This window comes from Gossypium raimondii, chromosome 8 (assembly GCF_025698545.1).
Source record: "Gossypium raimondii isolate GPD5lz chromosome 8, ASM2569854v1, whole genome shotgun sequence".
NCBI lineage: Eukaryota > Viridiplantae > Streptophyta > Magnoliopsida > Malvales > Malvaceae > Gossypium > Gossypium raimondii.
In genome coordinates, this window is record NC_068572.1 from 58,208,848 (window position 1) to 58,229,603 (window position 20,756).

General features: G+C 31.9%; 4 protein-coding genes across 7 annotated transcripts; 2 read left to right on the forward strand and 2 right to left on the reverse strand.

Moving 5' to 3' along the window:
- LOC105792508 (heavy metal-associated isoprenylated plant protein 36) lies at positions 1-2,164 on the reverse strand. 2 transcript variants are annotated; one of them, XM_012621111.2, is made up of 4 exons: positions 1,795-2,164; positions 1,605-1,680; positions 1,446-1,475; positions 1-1,288 (listed from the first exon to the last, which is right to left on the reverse strand). In XM_012621111.2, exons 1-4 carry the CDS (start codon positions 1,909-1,911, stop codon positions 459-461), a joined length of 1,053 nt encoding a protein of 350 aa, XP_012476565.1. In that variant the 5' UTR covers positions 1,912-2,164; the 3' UTR covers positions 1-458. The 2 variants fall into 2 exon arrangements, with proteins under 2 accessions (XP_012476565.1, XP_012476566.1); XM_012621112.2 differs by lacking the exon at positions 1,446-1,475 and having other exon boundaries at positions 1,795-2,162.
- Positions 2,165-11,374: 9,210 nt separating this feature from the next.
- LOC105792509 (probable histone H2A.5) lies at positions 11,375-12,294 on the forward strand. Its single transcript, XM_012621113.2, has 2 exons — positions 11,375-11,681; positions 11,868-12,294. The coding sequence occupies exons 1-2, from the start codon at positions 11,484-11,486 to the stop codon at positions 12,099-12,101; spliced, it is 432 nt and encodes a 143-aa protein (XP_012476567.1). The 5' UTR covers positions 11,375-11,483; the 3' UTR covers positions 12,102-12,294.
- A 1,651-nt stretch (positions 12,295-13,945) lies between these two features.
- On the forward strand, positions 13,946-17,490 carry LOC105792510 (putative protease Do-like 14). 2 transcript variants are annotated; one of them, XM_012621116.2, is made up of 11 exons: positions 13,946-14,188; positions 14,275-14,377; positions 14,470-14,562; positions 14,667-14,846; positions 14,939-15,066; positions 15,203-15,414; positions 15,679-15,760; positions 16,152-16,294; positions 16,579-16,699; positions 16,848-16,940; positions 17,062-17,490. In XM_012621116.2, the coding sequence occupies exons 1-11, from the start codon at positions 14,174-14,176 to the stop codon at positions 17,176-17,178; spliced, it is 1,287 nt and encodes a 428-aa protein (XP_012476570.1). In that variant the 5' UTR covers positions 13,946-14,173; the 3' UTR covers positions 17,179-17,490. The 2 variants fall into 2 exon arrangements, with proteins under 2 accessions (XP_012476570.1, XP_012476569.1); XM_012621115.2 differs by having other exon boundaries at positions 13,948-14,188; positions 14,467-14,562.
- A 597-nt stretch (positions 17,491-18,087) lies between these two features.
- Positions 18,088-20,076, reverse strand: LOC105792511 (F-box/FBD/LRR-repeat protein At4g26340). 2 transcript variants are annotated; one of them, XM_012621118.2, is made up of 5 exons: positions 19,935-20,076; positions 19,587-19,824; positions 18,922-19,499; positions 18,706-18,840; positions 18,088-18,631 (listed from the first exon to the last, which is right to left on the reverse strand). In XM_012621118.2, exons 1-5 carry the CDS (start codon positions 19,965-19,967, stop codon positions 18,308-18,310), a joined length of 1,308 nt encoding a protein of 435 aa, XP_012476572.1. In that variant the 5' UTR covers positions 19,968-20,076; the 3' UTR covers positions 18,088-18,307. The 2 variants fall into 2 exon arrangements, with proteins under 2 accessions (XP_012476572.1, XP_012476571.1); XM_012621117.2 differs by having other exon boundaries at positions 18,922-19,824.
- Between the last annotated feature and the right edge of the window lie 680 nt (positions 20,077-20,756).

The window sequence follows — 20,756 nt, forward strand, 5'->3', positions numbered from 1 at the left end:
TTGGATTCAAAAAGATGAATTTAAATTTAAGGTCGAATAAAAATCAAAATATTACAAACATAAAACTAAAAAAAATTCTAAAATCAAGAATAAAATCCTAACAGCAACGTGACTAGCACAATTCGAATCCAAGCCACACTTGGAGCGGTGAACATCCTGACCATCATGTCAATTCTAATTTTTTTTGTTCCAACTAACTATCTAAGCATTCATTTAATCAAAAACCTACTTTTAAGAAAGGAATTAGTGAGGTGAGATTAGGGCAAGTGGTCTACAAGGCAACTAAGCATTACAAGGCCAAATGTAACTTAAAAAACTAAGCACATACATTTTAGCCTATTTTACCCCATACTTTAAAACTACAAGGTTTCTTCCTATACATACTTTGCAAAATTTATCACCACAATACACTTATACAAGTAGTATAAGCTTCGTTCCGTATGATGCCAAAGCATTCGTCACATAACCGAACATGCATTCGGGTTTTCATCGCTGAAAACCTCGAATGAATCGGATGGTTGTGACGAATACGATGAATAAGTGTCGAAAGAGGGGTGTTCAGGCATGTATCCCGGGTGCATATACATATATGAATACGGTCGTGGTGAGGTGTAATACGATTCGCTATGGCAACTACCAGGATAAGCTGTGTTGTAGCTAGTAACATACACCGGTGGTGGTGCATGGTAATACGTTGGGTATTCATCCATGTGGTGATGCCGTGGAGGGCTATGATTGGCTGGAGATGGCATGGGGGTGGTGATGGGAATAGGACCATAAGGTCCATAACCAGTGAAATGCGATCCTGTAGGTGGAGGTCCAACATCAGTAGGGTGGTGGTGGTGGTGTTGTTCACCCTCATCAAAATTAACAGTAGCATTCCCTTTCTGCCCCTTCTTTTTATTCTTTTTACTTCCACCACCACCACCACCACCACCAGTAGCAGCATTGCCTTCACTTTCACCACCGCCCCCTTTCTTTTCCGGTTCCGGGGCTTGTCCACCATTGCAGCCGTCACCACCATTTTCACCGCTTTTAGAAGCACCGTCTTCAGTTTTCGCTGCTTCTTTATCTTTATCATCTCCATGGTTACCTTCTTCACTGTTTGGTTGGCCACCTTGTTTGTCTTTGTTCTTTGATTTTCCTTTTTTCTCAGATTTTTCAGGCCATAACTCTGCATGTCTCCCTTTCTTTACTATTTTCTTGATCAAAGTATCGACATTTACGTGTAAATTGGCTTTCACCGTCACTTTTTGTTGTTTCAAATCAGCATCAACCTCGTAAACACCTGCAAATTACAGAATAAATGAAAAAGATGAACACAGAGAAAAAGCTAGAAAAAGAAATTTTTACCATAAAAGAATATGTCCAGAAAAAAGAGAGAATATTTCGATGATTTTATGTAAACTGAAATAAAGAACAAAACCCAGATGAGAAAAACTCACAAGTACCAAGATTCTGATTAGCTGAATGATCTAAAACAAACATGAAAGATAAAAAAAAAAAACTAAGAAACTGCAGAAACATGAAATTTCTAAATATGTGCAGGTAGATAACACAAGCATGTTAAAAGGATATGAGATAGTTGAGGATGTTTACTTTACCATCGATTTTTCTTAGAATCTTTTCAACTTTCCTTTTGCAACCTTCACAATGAATGGAAACTTTCAGCACCCAAGCCTGAATAACACAGGAAAAATCAACGATTAATGGTTAAAAACAAGGTCTGAAAAATCTAGTTAAAAATTTCACAAAAACAAAAAAGGGAAAGTAAGAAGCAAGCTTTAAATTTACCTTGTACTTGAGAGCAGGTTCTTGGATTTCTTTCACATCTTTGGAATTAGATTCTTGTTTGGGTTCAGCAGACTTAGATTCTTGTTTGGTTTCTGGTTTTCCTTCGGTTGTAGCCATTAGAACAAAAGTAAAAAGAAGAAAGCAGAGAAAGTATAGATTTTTTTTTCTGGGAATTTAAGTGAGGAGAAATATGAAAGAGATAGGGAAATATGCTTAAGGTTAAGCAGTGAAGGCTTAAAGATGGAAGACCTAGGAGTTGGTGCTGCGTGGGAGTATTTGCTGCCTGGGAAATGAATTTATTAACATTAAATTTTTTCTTGTAAGCTTTCCTTTCCTTGATATCATAATGGACACCTAATAATCTTAGCCCCAACCGTGGTTCTCTCAACTACACCGGCTGAGTTATCAGTCTTGGAAAAAGAATTTAAACCGATTGAGTCGTGAATCAATATGAATTAGTTAAATTAGGTTATAAATTGATTGAAACTAATTAAACTAATAAATTGATAATTTAACCGATTTGATTACTGATACAATTTTAAAATTTTGTTATTTAAAGAGTCTAGTCAACAAATTATCAAAAAGCATTTTTCTAACCAAAAATAAATATTGAGATTTAAGTACTTTTGGCTTTTGCATTTAGAAGCAAAATTATCAAAATACTCTTATAGTGAATGATCCATTTACAACTTGTAAAACTTAAGTAGTTTTACATCCTTCCATAACTTTTATACGATTAATATTTTAATGCTCCAACCGTTGAATTCATTAAGATATTTGTATTGTTATATTTAAACTTTTAAAATATTTTATGTATTATTAATTATACAAATAAATTATATTAATTACTTAAAAGGTATTTAAAATTTATATTTTGTTGCCTAGAACTACCCATATTCTCTCTCCAACCCATAAGTAGGAGGATAACGCGTTTCAGCGCACTCGAACCCACATCCTCATTCCGAAAAATAATATTTAAATTCCTATACTAATAAAATGCATATTTATTAAAAATTTATGAAAAAATAAATTAAACTATAATTGAAGGTTAAATTGGAAATTTTAAAACTTTAATGTTTTAACTTCAAATCTTAACATTTATGGATTTTTGCTTAATTTATATCAAATATAAAAAATAAAAAAGGCTTTTATAATAATATAATTTCATTTATAAAAGATTTTAAAACTTTTTAATTAAATTAATATTCAATTATCTTATAACATAAACTCAATTAAATGTTTTATCAACTCGGTTACCTCACGAGTTGTGAAAGTATTTAACTAAAATTATAAATATAATATATAAACGTTGAAAAAATACAAATATATATTATATACAAATTATTGAAAATTTAAAACTAGACTTGTGTTGAACAAATTCAAAGCTTGATTTTTCCCAAAGCTCGAAGCAATGTTGAAGATAATAAAAAATATTATTATTCCTTTATGATTAAATATATATATAAATAAAACTCAGTTTATAATACTCTTTGTTTAGGACACATCCGTAGTAGCCGAGCTACAAATTTGGAGTCAACATTAGGCCTATAAATTGAATTTAATAACATGGAACATACAACTGTTCATGAATTATCTTTTCAGGACTAAAGTTCTGTTCGAAATTTATAAAAATGGGTAAAAATATTAAATTCGAAAAGTAAGGTTGGACAAAAAATTAAGCCCGTTTAAAATATGGACCAAACTGAGGCTTGAACATTCAAGACCCAAACCCAGCCCGACCAGACTCATTTTTAAGTTTATAATATATTATATTATATTTTTATATATATTATGAAATTTAGAACACATTAAAAAAATAAACATATACTAAATATATAATACTACTCTAATGTAAACATTAAAATAATATTAAGATGACTATATAAAAATTTTTAATAAATAAAAAATGTATAAAATTATTAAATATTAAAATAAAATGATTTAAAAAATAATATGGACGGGCCTGTTTGGGTTCATCTTTTACAAATATGAGCGGATTTGGACAAAATTTTAGGTTCATAATTCGGGTTGAGCTAGGCTTAAACAAACATAAAATATATTAATATTATGGTTAGACTTGAACTCAGCCCAACTCAATCTATGAGCACCTCTACTTACACAATTCCGATAGGAAAGAACTGTGTTGCTTTGAGAAACATTGAGAATAAAGTTACCCCTCCTTTTATTAATTCCCAATTTAAATGGTCCAATTTATTTCTCCAATACCCTCGCTTTGCCTTTTGCCACACAAGGATTGATTGATTTGCAGCTTTGCTTGTATACTATAAGCCAAATATTTTATGAGGATGTACTTGGTAGTAGACCTGTTCATGGGCTGGGTCGGGCCCGACGGTCCGCCCGAAATATGGGAGGGTTCGGGTAAAAATATAGGCCCGAAATATGGGCTTGGGCAAAAAAACGAGGCCCGTTTAAAAAATGGGCTGGGCTCAGGCTCAACTTTTTTTGCTCGAGCCCGGCCCGAATATAATAAATATATTTTTTTATTTTTTTATTTTTAAAATATTTTTTTGTGTTTATTAAAAATCGGGCCGGGCTCGGCCTTCTTTTTTCCCGGGCCGGGCCTGGGCAAAATTTTAGGCCCATATTTTGGGCCGGGCCCGGCCCGGCACATGGACAGGTCTACTTGGTAGAGGTGTTTTTGAGAGGATACGTTGAATTTATGTATGGACTTAATATAGTTTATGTTTGTTTGAGTTCTGTTTAGCTTGAAATATTTGTTTTGATTTTGATTTTAAGTTTATTCGTATTCGTAAATAATTAATTTAAATTTTTTTAGGTTTATGTTTTTATAAAATTAATATTATTTTTAATTTAATATTTAATAATTCAATCTATTTTAATACAAATTTTAAATATAATCTATTCAACATATGTTTTAATGTTTACATTATAGTATTATATATAATTAAGATTTGATTTTTATGTCGTATAAATTTCATAATATGTAAAAATATAATAATTGTTATAATAATGTTATATAATGTGTTGGAGGTTGACTTTGGTGGTGGTTCACATCATGTAAGTTGCAAAGAGCCATTAAGAATAGAGATTTTGGGTGTAGGTGGAGGTTAGTAAAGAGTTGTTGCAAGGTGTATGTATTACGAGTAACAAGGTTTTTCTATCCTTTCTTCCCTATGTTTGCTTTAGTGTTGAAATTAAAGGTGTAATGCCCTTCGTCTGACCCGACCGCTAGGTTCAAGTTACAGGATGTCACATCCATTGTCGGAGCAACTACTGTCAAATATTCAACAAACAAATCATTCAAACATCCAATCATATTATAAATACATTTACATCATGGTAGACAATCTTTTTCGAGTCTCAATTGAGCTTACGAAAGCTCTTTTATTGGCCCGAGCATGAAATATGACCAATTTGTAAAGTTTTCAAAATTTCATATCAGATATCGATACCCTTACTTGGTGCCAGTACCAATTTGAACTTCAATGATTAGAAAAATTAATCTAAAACCAATTATATTGATGCCAATTATAAAGTATCGATACCTTACTCAAGGTATCTATACCTTACCCCTTGTGTTGATACCATTTTAAGGTTCGATGTTCTAAAAATTAAAAAAAAATCTTGCTAGAGTATCCATACTTTTGCCTAGGCATCGATACCTTGGAGGTAAAGTCTCGAAAATCTACATTTTAGTCCCTATTTCATGCCAACTTAACTAATAGCACATTTGGTGCATATATAACAAACATTATCTGCACAAACCATGCCAAATACATGCTAAAACATGGCATTTAACCAATTCCAATTATCCAATCCAATATGCCACAATTTGACACCAAACTTTACCAATTCAACTTAGTTAAACTCAACCTAATCAATCATACCCTTTAACCTTCCATATCATCGTCTACCATACCAATTTATCATGCAAATTTTTCATTCAAATATCACATTTATAACTTATTATCTTACCAAACATAACCTAATCACATTACCAAAAACACATCATTTTATGTAGGCATTAACCTCGCCAAAACCAAACATTAAAGGTTTTAAGCTATACCAACAATCAAGATTCAACAAATATATAACACCTATATGCATGCCACAAAATTGAGTTTTGAAACGATTACGATACTACCAACTCAATAACGGGATAGTGTGAGTTTCTCGAAGATCAGCTTGAAACGTTCTACAAGTTGGAAATCTACAGGGAAAGGAAAAATAACGGGGTAAGCATATCGAATGCTTAATAAGTTCATAGATATTAAACAATAACTTACCTCAATTTACAATCTAATACGATAAACTACTAGCTTCTCAACTTTGCCTAACATGGCAACCACATATCAACAATGTCAGTTCAACATTTATCATATCATATAGTAATTCAAACACATAACATTTCAATTCACTTATTCAATCAACATTTAATCAATTCACTATCATATTTACATCATTCCACCTATTTATCAACAATATATCCAATTTCAATTTAATGTTAATCACTATTTCATTCATTGTTCAAATTTCAAGTCAAATTTATTGATTCGTCACATTTCCTTTCTGGTCATTTGGGCTCATATAATAGGTTCGCATGCTACCGATATTCGTATATCACAATGTGTATTTGAATCATCAAATCACAGTATGTACTTGTAACAGCCCGGTTTAGACCCTAGTCAGACAGTGGTTTCAGGACCACAAATCCGAGTCAAAAAAATTTTTAATATTATTTTCCGTGCTTATAGTATGTGAATTGACATGTGTGAAATTTTCGTGATTTAATTTATCCGTTTGTGTGCTTAGTTTGTGAAAAAGACTTAATCGCGTAAAATGCATAAATGACTTGCTAATTGTTAAAGTATTATATTGCTATGGCTTTCATTATGTGGGGCCTTATGTTGAAATTATACCATTGAAATTATGGATGGACATAAAAGCCTGAGGTTAGTGGATTTTAAATGAAATTATAATGGTTAAAAATGGAAATTGATAAATAAATAATGAAATAATAAAATAAAAGTATGAAAATAGGCCATTATGTTCATCTTTGGCCGATATTAACAAGAAAAGAAAACAAAAAGACTAAGCTAGGGTTCGGCTTTGATTTTTTTGGTGATTAAGGTATGTGTCTTGATCTATTTTTGATAATTTCTATATTTTTGTGATTGTTGTTTAGCATTTTATTAAGCCCATGCCTTAATTTTTCATTTTGATGAAGATTGTGAGTTAAGCCATTGATGAATTTGTGAGTTTAATGATGTTAATTGATGAATTATGAAAGATAGGTAATGGATTAATATGTTTTGCATTGAGATTTTTGATGAATTTGAGTATTTTGGGTTGAATTGAAAATGAAAAAAATTGAGGGGCTAAAATGTGAAATAAATGAAATATGTGGGCTTATATGAGCTAAAGGAATATTCGGCCAAGCTAGGATATTGTTAAATTATGTGTATTTTGTGTTTTGTGAAATAGGGACTAAATTGTGAAAAATGCAAATTATATGTGTAAATTTCCCTAATTATGTGTTTATGATTTGTATTGAATAAAATGTGTTATTAAATAGCTACATTTGAATTTATTTAGATCAAGAATAAAAGAAAACGAAATTAAATAGGGGAAAGTCAAAAGTGGTCGAGTAGTTGATTTCGTCTATTCGTCTTCGTCCGAGGTAAGTTTTTAAGTGAATAGTTGATGTTAAATTTATTGTATTTATTTTATACATAGCTGAATCGAAATGTATGTATGTATACTACAATGCCGAATTGTATTTAACATAGGATAATTAATTACGAGTTTAATTCGATTAATATACGACATCCGAAAGACATAGAAACCACAGGAATGCTGAAATGTGATATCGTGTAAGACCATGTCTGGGATGTTGGCATCGATTTAAGATCTACGTGTAAGACCATGTCTGGGACATTGGCGTCGTATATGATTACGTGTAAGACCTTGTCTGGGACAGTGGCATCGTTATTTGATTACATGTAATACCACGTCTGGGACATTGGCATTGTACGAGCCTTTTGAGCCGTACAAGCCTTTTGAGCCGTCCGAGCATCTTTTCTTTGAATCCGAATGGTATAACGGGAATTTATATGGCAAAACCAAATGTGAATTTGAATTAAGAAAGTTAGGTATGTTTGAGTTATACGAAGTTGAAAGTAAAGGTAAGTATTATGTATAACATGAAAAGGTGAATTAATCACTTAAATACGAGTATATATGTATGTGTACAAGATTACTATAATTCGGTCTACTTGTATAACTTATATGTGTTCTTTGAAAACTATTTGCTTACAACTTACTAAGCTATTTAATCTTACTATGTGTTTGTTCATTCATTATTTTATAGATTTTGCAAGCTAGTTACAAGCTCAGGGATCGTTGAGGAACATCATCACACTATCGATATCTATTTTGGTCCCTTGAAAGAAAACTTGTATTCATGACTTATGGCATGTATAGTCTAGCTTAATATGATTGGTTTTGGAATTGTGTTTATATATAGTCAAGCCATGCGAAAATGGCTTGCTCATGTTGTTAATGGTTGTGAATTTTCAGTCATGATATATATATGTGTAATGTATTTGTTTCATGATTCGGTTATGTGATGTTAATGTGTTGATGGTTGTGGTTTAGACCATGATAAGTTTATTTGAGCTAAGTTATATTTATATAATTGCTTGTATATTGGATTTTTTTTATGTAAGGTTATAAATGGTACAATTAGCTTTGATTCGAGTATGAAATTGGTTGGATTGTCGGAAGATAAATTTTATGACCGAATGTATGGATAAAAGGTAGATTGTGCATATGTATTTTGGAAATGGTAAAAGGGTGTGTATTTATATTTGACTAATAATAGGTAAAATATACTTATCCATGCCTATAATATGTTTTGTTCGTGATTTTGGTAATTAATAGTTAAGTTGTTAAGTTAAATGCTTGAATTTAAATTGTGTCATATATCGATTTATAAATTTGGTAAATAATAGATAGGTATTTTGGATATTTATTAGTCAAGGGTATTGTAATTGTTGTATGATTTGATTCGGTTCTTATATATAAAATTGGTAGTTATTATTTTGGTAAAATGTGCATAATTTGGTAAAACCAAATTTTATACTTGACCATTATGTGAAGTTGTTAATGTCGTATATATATTAATGTTTAATAAATCATGTGATTTGGCTTGACTTAGTAAAATGTAAAGAAGTGCACATTTATAAATAGCGTTTTGGAAAGTAGTTAATGAAATAGATTTATATGAATAGATGTCTTAATATATGATCGGTATATGAAATAAATCATACTTAGTTATAAGTTAAGTATTCGATTGCCATGATTCATTGGTTATAATGTTTGAATATTAATTTGGGTAGTGTACGAATTATAGAATCGAAGCATGTTAGTTTGGTTTAAAATTTTACTAGTTGAATAGGATTGAAATGATCATATTATTTGGTACTTGAATTGAAATGAATATCTATTCTGAGTTGTACTTTGATCGGTAATGCCTCGCAACCCTAATTCGGTGACGGACTCGGGTTTGGGGTGTTACAGTATTTGTATCATCAAATCACATTATCAACTCAATTTGAATATCATTTATCCAAATTACATTTTATACCCCTATTAACCTGACTCGAACTCGAACGAATACATGAATCCAACCTACACACAATTTGGCACCAGTGCCTTATCAGACAATACCAAAGTAAATAGTTTGCGCCCCGCACTCATCGGTATAACCAAAGTAAAAGTTGTGTCTATCACTTATCAACATGTAGTTGAAGTAACCCGTACTCTATCTATCATATGACATGCCAACTATATCCGACTCTTCCCGAACAATTAATAGAGTAATCAATAATCCAATTTATCATCTCATTCTATTGATTTCAATATCATCAATTCATCAATCAAGTTATCATTTCATAAATATATAGTATAATTCATCTCATTTTCAAGCCAAATTCGTAATTTTGCTGAGTCATATTATTTTTAATTTGATTCAATTTAGTCCTCTTTCTCAATAAGCATTCACCAACATACCAATATGATTCGATTAGTCTTAATAAACTATCAATTTATTAAATAACTCAATTTATCATTTCTTTATGATTTAGTCCACATCTCACATTTTGTACCAAATTGCAAACAATTTAAATTATTATCAAGCATACACAAATTCATAATTCAAGCATATAATAATTTAAATACAATCGTATCATACGAACTTACCTAGTCAAAACAACAAACAACCAAATGTTCAAGGACTAATCAACAAATTCGTCTTTTTTTCGAGTAACCCCTTTTTGGTTCAATTCTCGATCCAATTAAGAGCAAAAAGTTGAAAGCTTCTAAACCTCTTTCTCTTTTTCTTGCTACGACTAAGTGAAGAAGATTATAGAAATGTCATCTTTTTCCTTTCTTTTATACTTTAATTAGCTTTTAATTAACTAATTTAACACAATTTGGTGGATTCTAGCTATCCACCACCACTGTTTGTCATACTCAAAAGGGTCTAATTGCTCAATTGGTCTTTCGACTAGACAAGGAGTTGCACAATCACATGTTTCTAAATGGACAGTTCCCATTCTATCAACTGTGAAAAGCAACAATGGTGCCTCTTTTGATCCAATTTATGAAAAGTTTGGAATTGGGAGAAATTTTCATGATTGTGATGGCAATATCATTGATGGATGGGATGACATTGTTGATGCAACTTCGGTGGAATTGGCAATAGCCCATAAAAAAGTGCATGTCTCAAAACCAAGGAAAAATGATGGAAAGGATTAATATTTGAATGTAACTGTTTTAATGTGGTTCATAAAATTAACTCTTTTTTTCTTTGACATTTTGGAATGTTGTTGTGATCGAGTAAGATATATTGTCTTTATGTAAAGAGTTCGAGTTAGTTATTTTTCTCTTTTATCATTAAAGAAGGCAACAAAATTACTGATTGAATTGCCAGATTTACTCGATCGGATCTTGTCGGTATTGACTGGGTGAGTTCTCCTCCCAATAATCTTGTTGCCTTATTTGGGACGTAATCTCCATAGTTTATATTAATTGTGTTTTTTAAGTATATAGTGACATGATATTTTTATACAAGTGAACAAATATTATAATTTTTTTGATGTGCAAAAAATACTAATATATGACATCATTATATTTTTTCTTTAAAAATAAATTACATCAAATTATTTTACGAAATTAACGTAAAAAAATGTTGATTTGAGGGATGGAGATGCACACTTCTAAAACTAAGGGACTAAGAATTAACAAATTATAGTAAAGATACTAAATCTGTCAAAAATGCATTATAATACATGGAATTTTTATATTATAAAGTTATTTCTCCTAAGCAATCTTACTATCTGCCAAAACCCAGAACACTAAGATCGCCACGCTGTACACTCTCTGAGCGTAAGATCTCAGTACTTGAACATGCCCTAACCGTCAAACTCCAACCGTTGGATTAAAACAAGATTAAAGATATTAGTTTTAACCTAAACGAAGACACCCCACGGATTGCCAGCGTGGCATACACCAATATAAAATCCCGCTCTCATCAGTCACTTTCTACTCGAGCATTCAAATCAAAATCATTTCCATAAATCCATTTTTTCACGTAGTCGCTTCAAATACGTTCCAGAATCAAAACAACGTCGTTTCAAGTTCAGATGGAATCAACGGCGAAGCCAGCGGGTGGTAGAAAGGGAGGAGTGAAGAAGAAGGCAGTATCTAAGTCGGTAAAAGCGGGGCTCCAATTTCCCGTGGGTCGTATAGCTCGGTTCCTCAAGAAAGGTCGTTATGCGCAGCGTTACGGCGGTGGCGCTCCCGTTTATCTTGCCGCCGTCCTTGAGTATCTTGCCGCTGAGGTATTTGACACGTTCTGATCTTTCTTTTATTTCCCTTCGATTGTTATCTGTTTAAAATTCGGTTTTCCAGTGACAGATATCCATATTTTAATCCTAAAAATCAGTTTCTGAGATTTGTTCGATTGGATTCGATTTATAAGATTTGAAAATTTGATGATTTGTTTGATTTTGTTTTGGTTGGGTTAGGTTTTGGAACTGGCGGGGAATGCGGCACGTGACAACAAAAAGAACAGGATCAACCCGAGGCACGTGCTACTAGCAGTGAGGAACGACGAAGAGTTGGGTAAGCTTCTTCAAGGAGTGACCATTGCTAGCGGGGGTGTTCTTCCAAACATTAACCCAGTGTTATTACCCAAGAAAACTGCTGCTGCTGCATCTGATTCTGAAAAAGCTAAATCCAAATCCCCTAAAAAGGCATAGACATTGGATTTGATGCAAACAATGTACAACTCTTTTTGCTTCTGTGGTATTCTAGTGGTTTAGGGATCTCGCCATTTTTTTGTATTATCTTAGAAATGGTGGATGATAATTGGTATTTTGGCTTTAAAACTTTGTACTCTGATTCCGCATTTTGTAAAGTGCTCCAAGCAAATGGATTGCTTTTTTTATTTAATCATTAAAGAAATCCTGGCTTAAAGCAAGCATGGTGGATGGCATGAAAGGACAATTAGCTAACAATATCCTCTTGCCTTTTGACTTAAAAGGAATCAAGCTAGGAGTAAAGGATTAGTAGTACGAAGGGACTGAAATTGGATTTTAATAAAGCCTTGACATGGTGAATTGGGTTTTCATTGAATGTGTCTTAGAGGTTATCAGTTTTCCTTCTTGGAGGATTTGTAGGACTGTGACCTGCATCTCTATTGTAAGTGTCCAATTTCTTCAAGGCAGAGAGATCATTTCTCCATATTTATGTATTGCCTCATAATGTTGTTTTTTGCCCTGCTGAGAGCTTAAGAAAATAATCTCAATCATGGGAACATATTAAGATTTATGTATGTGATTATCTTAAAGAAGGTTTACTTCCTAATCGAAGCAAGCATGGAGAATCTTGAAAGAGATAAAACTCTGTTATTAACAAAACAATTGTTTCCGAATATTGCAATCATAGGAACTTCCTGTAGGTACAGGTTAAATGTACCGACTCTATAGGGAATTTGATTTCCAATGAGTAGGCTACTGGAGCATTGGAGTTGAGATCTTGTATGAATCAATCAAGGTTCTTAGTGGGGTATATGGTCCTTCAAACCTTGGCATCAACAATGCTTCTACTTTTGTTTACTCTGTTGAAACTGCTTGTTTTGGTTCGTGGGAATGACTCCACGTTTTGTTGCACACATTTTGCCACCCACCATTTTTACACTTTCGTATGTGTGATAGTGGGATGTATGGTTAGTAAGTTTTGACGGTTTTTAATTTTTCATACAGTTAAATTTGACATTTGAATTACAATATTTGAATTTTAATATTTGATTCAAACAATGGTTAGAGATATTGATATCTACATCGTAAATCGTTATTAATGTAATACTCTACATGCGAGCAATGTAAAATGGGAATTGAAGCCAAAACTCATTAGTCAAAACAGCATTTTCACTTCCCATTTGGATAACATCAACTCTGAACTTCACTTTTAATTTGCATTAAAAAACAAAAAAAAATCATTAATCACTTCAATGCTTTTGTTCAGACCGATAAATCTTTAATTTGCTCCCCTTAGTTCGTATTTTCTTCTAAAATTTCCAATCACATGTTAGTTATTACCCTTTTTTAAGTATCAATTTCTAATGTCACATGCGTGTTATGTTATTTCACATATGAAATATTTAATTATTTTTAAATATTGTGATTTTATCTATAATAATTAACTTAAGATAATATTTTTATTTGAATTATTGGATATAATTAAAATATATTAATTTATTAATTAAAATATTATAATAAATAATTTTAAAATCATAATTAAATCATTTTAACAATTTTTAAAATAATAGCTAATTAAAACGATTAGAATTCTATTTAATTAATAATTCTATTTTATCTCAATAAAATAGCACAATTTTTTAACTTAAAACTTTTTTAATTATCACAATATTTTTCCTTAAAGTATTATTCAAATAATATCTCTATTTTAATATTATATAATAATTATTTTTAAATATGTAATTATTACAAATTTTTTTGTGAAATTATAATTATTTTTAAATATGATTTTAATAATATTATATATTATATATTAGAGGTTTAACATTTATTTTTCTATACGGGCATCGTCTTCTTGTTTGTTGGGCCTTTTATTAAAAATTTTCGGCTTTGTCCAAATCTACGTCGGTGGTAAACCGTGGGCAGCATAGATTGGAACTTGGAACTGAAACTAAAACACTGGAACATTCACGGGTTTTGCTAGGGTTTAAGCAGAATCAATCAAACACAAGTAAGCTCATTGTCAAACAACCTCAACACCAGGCTTTTTGACCTTGGAAGCTAATCTATCCATGGATCATTTTCTGGTACTTGACATTCCATATTATGTTCCTAATCAATATCCTATCTCAATTTACTCAAAAAGCTACTGATTATTTATACATTTTGGCAGAGAAAAGCTTCATTTTCTTCTGGTAGCAAGTCCATAGTTCGGATCATAGCCATTGGTGCTGCTAGTGCCGGTCTTCTTTACTTGAACAACAACCCAGATTCGAGTAAGCTCTCAATATTTCCTAAAAGAATTGTTCATTTTTTGTCTTGGGTTATTGGGATTTCTAATTTCTTACTCTTGGTTGAATTCTAGAAGCAACTGTGAAACTATCAATTCCTACAATATTGCGTGAACACCTCGCATTTCAAGGACACCCTTCTTTTGTTTCATCTGATCATTGGCAATTTGGTTTGTCCCATCCTTTGTACATTTAAGTTATCCACATCTTTTAATTGGATAGTATCCTCGTTTATTGTCTATGTATGTTATCTGAATTTTGCATCCGTTTGTAGGAAAACTTCCATTATTTTTATCGAGAGTTGATCCGGCTCTAGCCGGAGATGTCACAAAGGGAGCTCCGGTAGCGGTTGGAGATGGGGGAAAACCAAGTTGTGGATGTTTAGGTAGAGATTTTATTGCCAATGCAGCTGCAAAGATTGCTCCTGCTGTTGTCAATCTGTCTGTTCAACAAGGTTATTATCTGTTTTCAGGAATATTTTCATTTGCATTTTGATTCTTTTTCTAGTTGTATGGTCCAGTTTACTGGTAAATTTGTATCGTACAGATTTATATGGGTTTACAACCGTGAGGAGTATGTGTTCTGGAACTATTATTGATGCCGATGGTACTATTTTAACATGTGCTCATGGTGTAGTTGATTCTCAAGGCAGACAACTAACAACCAAGGGAAAGGTCAGTAATTAAAATTGTTTGATTAGATTTTCATTTATAAGCTATCTGAAGTTTGATTAGATTTCCATTTGTAAAGACTGCATTTTAATACCTGTAGCTCTCCGTATGATTTTGGATTATGATTGGTTTTTTGCAGATTGATGTCACTTTGCAAGATGGCCGAACATTTGAAGGTACAGTAGTTAATTCTGATTTACATTCTGATATTGCAATAGTCAAGATCAAATCAAAAACTCCACTTCCAACTGCAAAACTTGGCTCATCAAGCAAGCTTCGCCCTGGGGATTGGGTGATAGCTATGGGTACTCCGCTTAGCCTTCAGAATACTGTCACTGCGGGTATTGTGAGGTATTTTTACACTGAATTTGTCTTTTATATCTAGTTCAGTCAAAAACATTCAAGGTTTTAATCAGTACATGATCTGTCTTTGGAAATTTTGCTTATTTCGGTGGTTGCTGCCACGTTGTGGTGTTAGTTGATATGGCTTTTATGTATGTCAGGTTATTTAGTTTCCGGTGAAAGAAAATTAGTGCCTGAACATGTTAGATTAATTGATGAGTTTTCTGACTTACTACTGATGTCCTTTTCTGTCTTTGTTACCTCATTGTATAGCTGTGTTGATCGTAAAAGCAGTGATTTGGGTCTTGGAGGGATGCGCAGAGAGTATTTACAAACTGATTGTGCAATCAATGCTGTACTTTCTTTCTCTCAGCTTGTGTGCATCAATAACCTATCACATTTTTGCTCATGCTTATGAACTTAGTCATCAATTAACCTATCACATTTTTGCTCATGGTCATGAACATAGTGATTTCTTGAAAAGTGATTTTTATTTGAGTAGCGTGTAATTGTTTGTATTGCTTTTAGACTGTCTAAGAGTCAGTGACTAATTTTGTTCTTTGAAACGCATCAAGTGCATGGTTATGAATATTGTAGAATCATAGCTTAGCATTCTCAAATTGTTCCCATATTTACTCATATTTAGTAGCTTGTTTTCTGCCTAGTTCCTTTCATAGATTACTTGACATGTATGTAGATTTTAAGCAATACAAAGATAATAATGACAGCATACTTCTCTGGTTTAGGGAAATTCTGGTGGCCCCCTTGTTAATATTGATGGAGAGATTGTCGGAGTTAATATTATGAAAGTAGCAGCTGCGGATGGATTGAGTTTTTCTATACCAATTGACTCGGTTTCTAAAATTATAGAGCATTTCAAGAAGAGTGGGTATAATTATATCTCCTTATGGAACTAAGCGTATCTCTTTGAAATTTGGAATACTTACTTTATTTATGGTAATGGAGCTTGTTTGATCTTTATCGTTCTTAATATTTTTGGACATTTTTAACTTCGAGAAAATTTCATGCATTTGAATTTTGTTGCTTGTTTTCGTCACGTATATGCTATGACAAAATTTATCCTTTTTGCTTGTTTTACGTGGTTAGCTTTCCTCTACTATTGCTTTCCCGGTTAAAATATTATATGCATTACTAATTGATTTTTTCAAGCAGGAGAGTTATACGGCCTTGGCTTGGATTAAAAATGCTTGATCTTAATGAGCTAATCATCTCTCAGCTTAAAGAAAGAGATGCCAAATTTCCCGAAGTTGAGAAAGGCATTCTTGTGCCTATGGTATGTTTATGTTACTTCTTTCTTCCCTGCATCATTTCCGAGCCAAGTTAAAGAGATATGCATTTGTATATTGCCTTGAAACCGTGTTTTAAATTATAAAAGAAGATTGGATATTTTTCATCTTCTCCGCGCTTCGAATTTTGTCCAGGTAACCCCAGGTTCTCCAGCTGATCGTGCTGGATTCCATCCAGGTGATGTTGTTATTGAATTCGACGGGAAACCAGTTCAAAGTATCAAGGAGGTATTTAGCATTTAACTTCAATATAACGTAGCTTCTTTGGTATTTATAGAGATTCAAAAATGTGTTTTGCCCCTTTCCTGGTTATGATGTTTCATGATTTACATCAAATTTGACGTGGCAGATTGTTGAGATAATGGATGATAGAATCGGAAAACCATTGAATGTTGTTGTAAAGAGAGCAAATAATGAAGTGGTGAAATTGACAGTGATCCCAGAGGAAGCAAATCCAGATATGTGAGAGACATGATTATTTTGCTTTAAGCTTTGGCAAGGCAGGCTCCTACATTATATTTTTATGTTGATGTATCCTTATTCTTTAACCCTTAAAAATTATTACTTACATATATATATATATATATAAACAAACACCCATAATTTATTAGAATAAGTGTTCCGCAGTCCTCACGATCTTTTTGCTGCGAGTTTCTGGTAAGTAAAACCCTTACTTACACATTTGATTTGTATAGTAGAGCTTTAGCAATAATTATATTGCAAAGATAAAACTTGTCAATTTCAATAAAAAAGTCATTAAGATCATACACTTCATATATCTGAATTTTGGTTAGGCATAGGTATTTTTTACATTTACTTCATTGGATGTTTTAATTCGATTATAAATATTAAATATGTTGATTGGATATTAAGCATAAGACTTGCAATGATACTGCTTCTTACTACTTTAAGCTGAGAAAACCCAGCATTCTGATCAGATTATCATCACTTAATTTTTGTTAGCCAATCAAACGCCCTCATGAAATTAACATCAGCAGCAAAATAAACACCCAAAGACTTCATTACCAACCTAGAAAAACATGAATTTTTGGATCATGTTCTTTCATTCCTTCTTTCAAGTTTCGCTTTTCATTTTGTCACTAACCAATAAAACAATTAATGAACTGATAAAACAAAAGGTTTATAACTAAATTTAAAACATACATGACAAAACTGGCAATTTCATCATCAAAAGCTAGCAAAGTACACCAAGAGTTTTGCTCTAAAACAAATCTCAATCTAGCTTTTTGGAATTGCCCCACTTAAGCTAAATGCTTGAGTAATAAAAGACAATTAGTTCAGTGGTTATAGTTAGTCAACCAAGAGGCTAGTTATACATTATATATTACAAACAAAAGGGTTAAATGGTGGGATCTTGTTAACAAGAACAGCCATGATGCAGCAGATCAATTAATAGTTAAACATAACATAATCTTCAAGCGTTGACTCAAAGAAAAACATGGCTAGCTTAGCTCCATTTGCTTTCTATATTCAAAAGAAAAAAACTTGGATATAAAACCAAACAAATAAAAAATCTTACCAACTCAAAGAGTTTGTTTAAAGTTCTAACAATCTGAAAAACATGTATGGTAAGGCTATAAAAGTAGGAAAAGTAATTGAGGTGGGGATCGATTTTGGATGAGGTGATTGATCATGTAATTGGTCATTTGCTTGATCTCCTCAGGATATGCATAGTTTTTTTTTGGTGTGCCACCACTAATTTCTATACGAATCGTTTCAAGCATAACTGCATTTTTAAGCAAATATGTAAGAATTTCAGCTTCTGCTTTATTCCCACAGAAGCCGACTATTTCCACCTCTTTTATATACTCATGGGGATGCCCGCTCACACTCCTACACATAACTCGCACTTCACTTGGGTGAATCTTCTTAATAATCTCACCAGTACCATGACTAACCTGTGAAAATTATCAGCAAAGCTAATTAAGTAAGGGGCTAAGTCGGGATTAGTATATATTATATGCTAACTAACCTCCAGTACGAATTTGTGCAAGAAAGGGGATGCCTCTATCAACGATGTCAAACATCTCAGGCTATTTCCATCAGATGTAAGAGCGTCACACCGCAAGTGCTTCAAACTTGTCAATTTGGGAAAGTTGTTTACGACCTGATGAAAAAGAATACCAGATTATGATTGTTAAAAAGTGAAGTAGAAAGAAGAGAATAAAAATCAATATTCGATATTTACCCCGACAACGGACATCCCAATCGATAGAGTCACTAGCTGAGGAAGATAATTTGCCAGGTGGATTGATAAATGTTGAATAGCAGAGCGTGAGCCATCATCATAGCACACTTGATTGAGTTTGGGGGCATACTTTATATGCAATGGTATTTCCTTCCCAGTGTAATCAAATGAAACCAAATTGGGTGCATAAATCTCTATACTTTCAATAAAGTATTCACAGTGACATATGTTCAAGTGTTTCAACCTCAAAGCTGAAACTTTAGGATGTGTAAGCTGTGGTGAATGGTCCAGCTCCAAGCTCTCGAGTAAGGGACAAATCGAAACAATATGCTCCAACATCTCATCGCTAACCCCAACAAATTTGACAGACAGACAAGTAAGGAAGTGAATTCCAGATAAAGCTGAAGAAAAGGTTTCTTTAGTGAGGCAGTAACATCTAGCAGCTACTCTACTAGCATCTACACTACTCCATCGTACGTCACTATAGTATTCTGGTCCAAAGTTGAGTTGAAGCTTTTTAGTCTTCTTTTGCAATGCAATCCCAACCCATTCATCCACATAAGCTTTGGAATCTTTATCTAAATCAAAATTATCAATTCTAAATTCGTCAATGGTTGAAGCTTGATTTGAGTTTAGATATTTATTGACCCACTCTATAAACTCACACGTTTCGGCAATTTCCGCCCGAGTCCGAACATTCAAGTTCCAGGAAGCAAGTCTAGGCTTGGTTTGCTTGAAGCTTAAACAACCTGAAAAATACTTCCAAAGATGCTGCCATCTGCGTGAAATAGCGCTGCTTCTTACTGCTTCTTTAAAGCTGAGAAAACCCAGTATTCTGATCAGAATATCATCATTTAATCTACTTGTTTCATCCCTCCTATTCTCCTCACCTTCTACTTTTACCTGAACAGATTTCAAAGAAAAGATTTAATTCTTAAGCATGAATAATATTCTCCAAAGAAAGAAAAAATAAATAAAACAATGAATAATAATAATAATAATAATAAGATTACCTTTATCAGTTGATGGAGTTCCATATTCTCCATGAGATTGCTCTCTCTGCAATTAAGTTGTTTGCTTTTCTTAAGAATGTGGTGAGATTGCTCTCTCTGCAATTAGTCTTTGATTTGGATTTGAATTCAATGTGTTCTTTCCTCTTTAAATTTTATTAGGTTTTTTTTTTTCAGTGTTCAAATATATATATTTTATGAAAAATAATAAATTTAGTTATTATATCTTATGTTAATTTGATTTTTATTTTTAATTAAATTTAATTATTAACTTTTCAAAAACAATCAAATCATTTTTAATAGAAATTCTAAAATATTGTTTTTCATTTTTATCGATATTGACGTGACAACTCACATACACTTAATATATATATATATATGATATTATTTGTTTTATATGTCATATCAATAAATAAATTTAAAATTATAAAAATATTCAAAATAATTTATAAAAACTTAAAAAATTGAAATTAATGTTTTAATCAATATTTCAATTAAAAAGGTAGTTCTCTTTTGTGAAAAGTTGATGGTCTAATTCAATTCTTTTAAAAACAAATCGATTTTAGAGATAAACATCAAAGGCTAAATTTATCAATATACTTATATTTTATGTAATAATAGATATATCTATACGTATCATAAGCCTCTTATTTAATTGGTATCATGATTTAACCGGATACTAATTTAATTAAAAATAATATAATATATTATTTCTTTTAAATGATAAATAATAATATTATAATTTTCATACTTTATATAATACTTAAATAAAATAACTAAAATTATATATCTGTTGTGAGATAATCATTTATGCAAAGTTGGCGA

Excerpts from the sequence above, each read along its gene's own strand:
- LOC105792508 (XM_012621111.2), bottom strand. The coding sequence starts at position 1,911 with ATGGCTACAACCGAAGGAAAACCAGAAACCAAACAAGAATCTAAGTCT. Across the intron at positions 1,681-1,794 it reads AACCTGCTCTCAAGTACAAG|GCTTGGGTGCTGAAAGTTTC; the intron begins GTAAATTTAAAG and ends TGTGTTATTCAG. Across the intron at positions 1,476-1,604 it reads GATTCTAAGAAAAATCGATG|ATCATTCAGCTAATCAGAAT; the intron begins GTAAAGTAAACA and ends TGTTTGTTTTAG.
- LOC105792509 (XM_012621113.2), top strand. The coding sequence starts at position 11,484 with ATGGAATCAACGGCGAAGCCAGCGGGTGGTAGAAAGGGAGGAGTGAAG. Across the intron at positions 11,682-11,867 it reads TTGAGTATCTTGCCGCTGAG|GTTTTGGAACTGGCGGGGAA; the intron begins GTATTTGACACG and ends TGGTTGGGTTAG.
- LOC105792511 (XM_012621117.2), bottom strand. The coding sequence starts at position 19,967 with ATGGAGAATATGGAACTCCATCAACTGATAAAG. Across the intron at positions 19,825-19,934 it reads AACTCCATCAACTGATAAAG|GTAAAAGTAGAAGGTGAGGA; the intron begins GTAATCTTATTA and ends AAATCTGTTCAG. Across the intron at positions 18,632-18,705 it reads TGCACAAATTCGTACTGGAG|GTTAGTCATGGTACTGGTGA; the intron begins GTTAGTTAGCAT and ends TAATTTTCACAG.
- LOC105792510 (XM_012621115.2), top strand. Across the intron at positions 15,415-15,678 it reads GTCACTGCGGGTATTGTGAG|CTGTGTTGATCGTAAAAGCA; the intron begins GTATTTTTACAC and ends CTCATTGTATAG. Across the intron at positions 15,761-16,151 it reads CTGATTGTGCAATCAATGCT|GGAAATTCTGGTGGCCCCCT; the intron begins GTACTTTCTTTC and ends TCTCTGGTTTAG.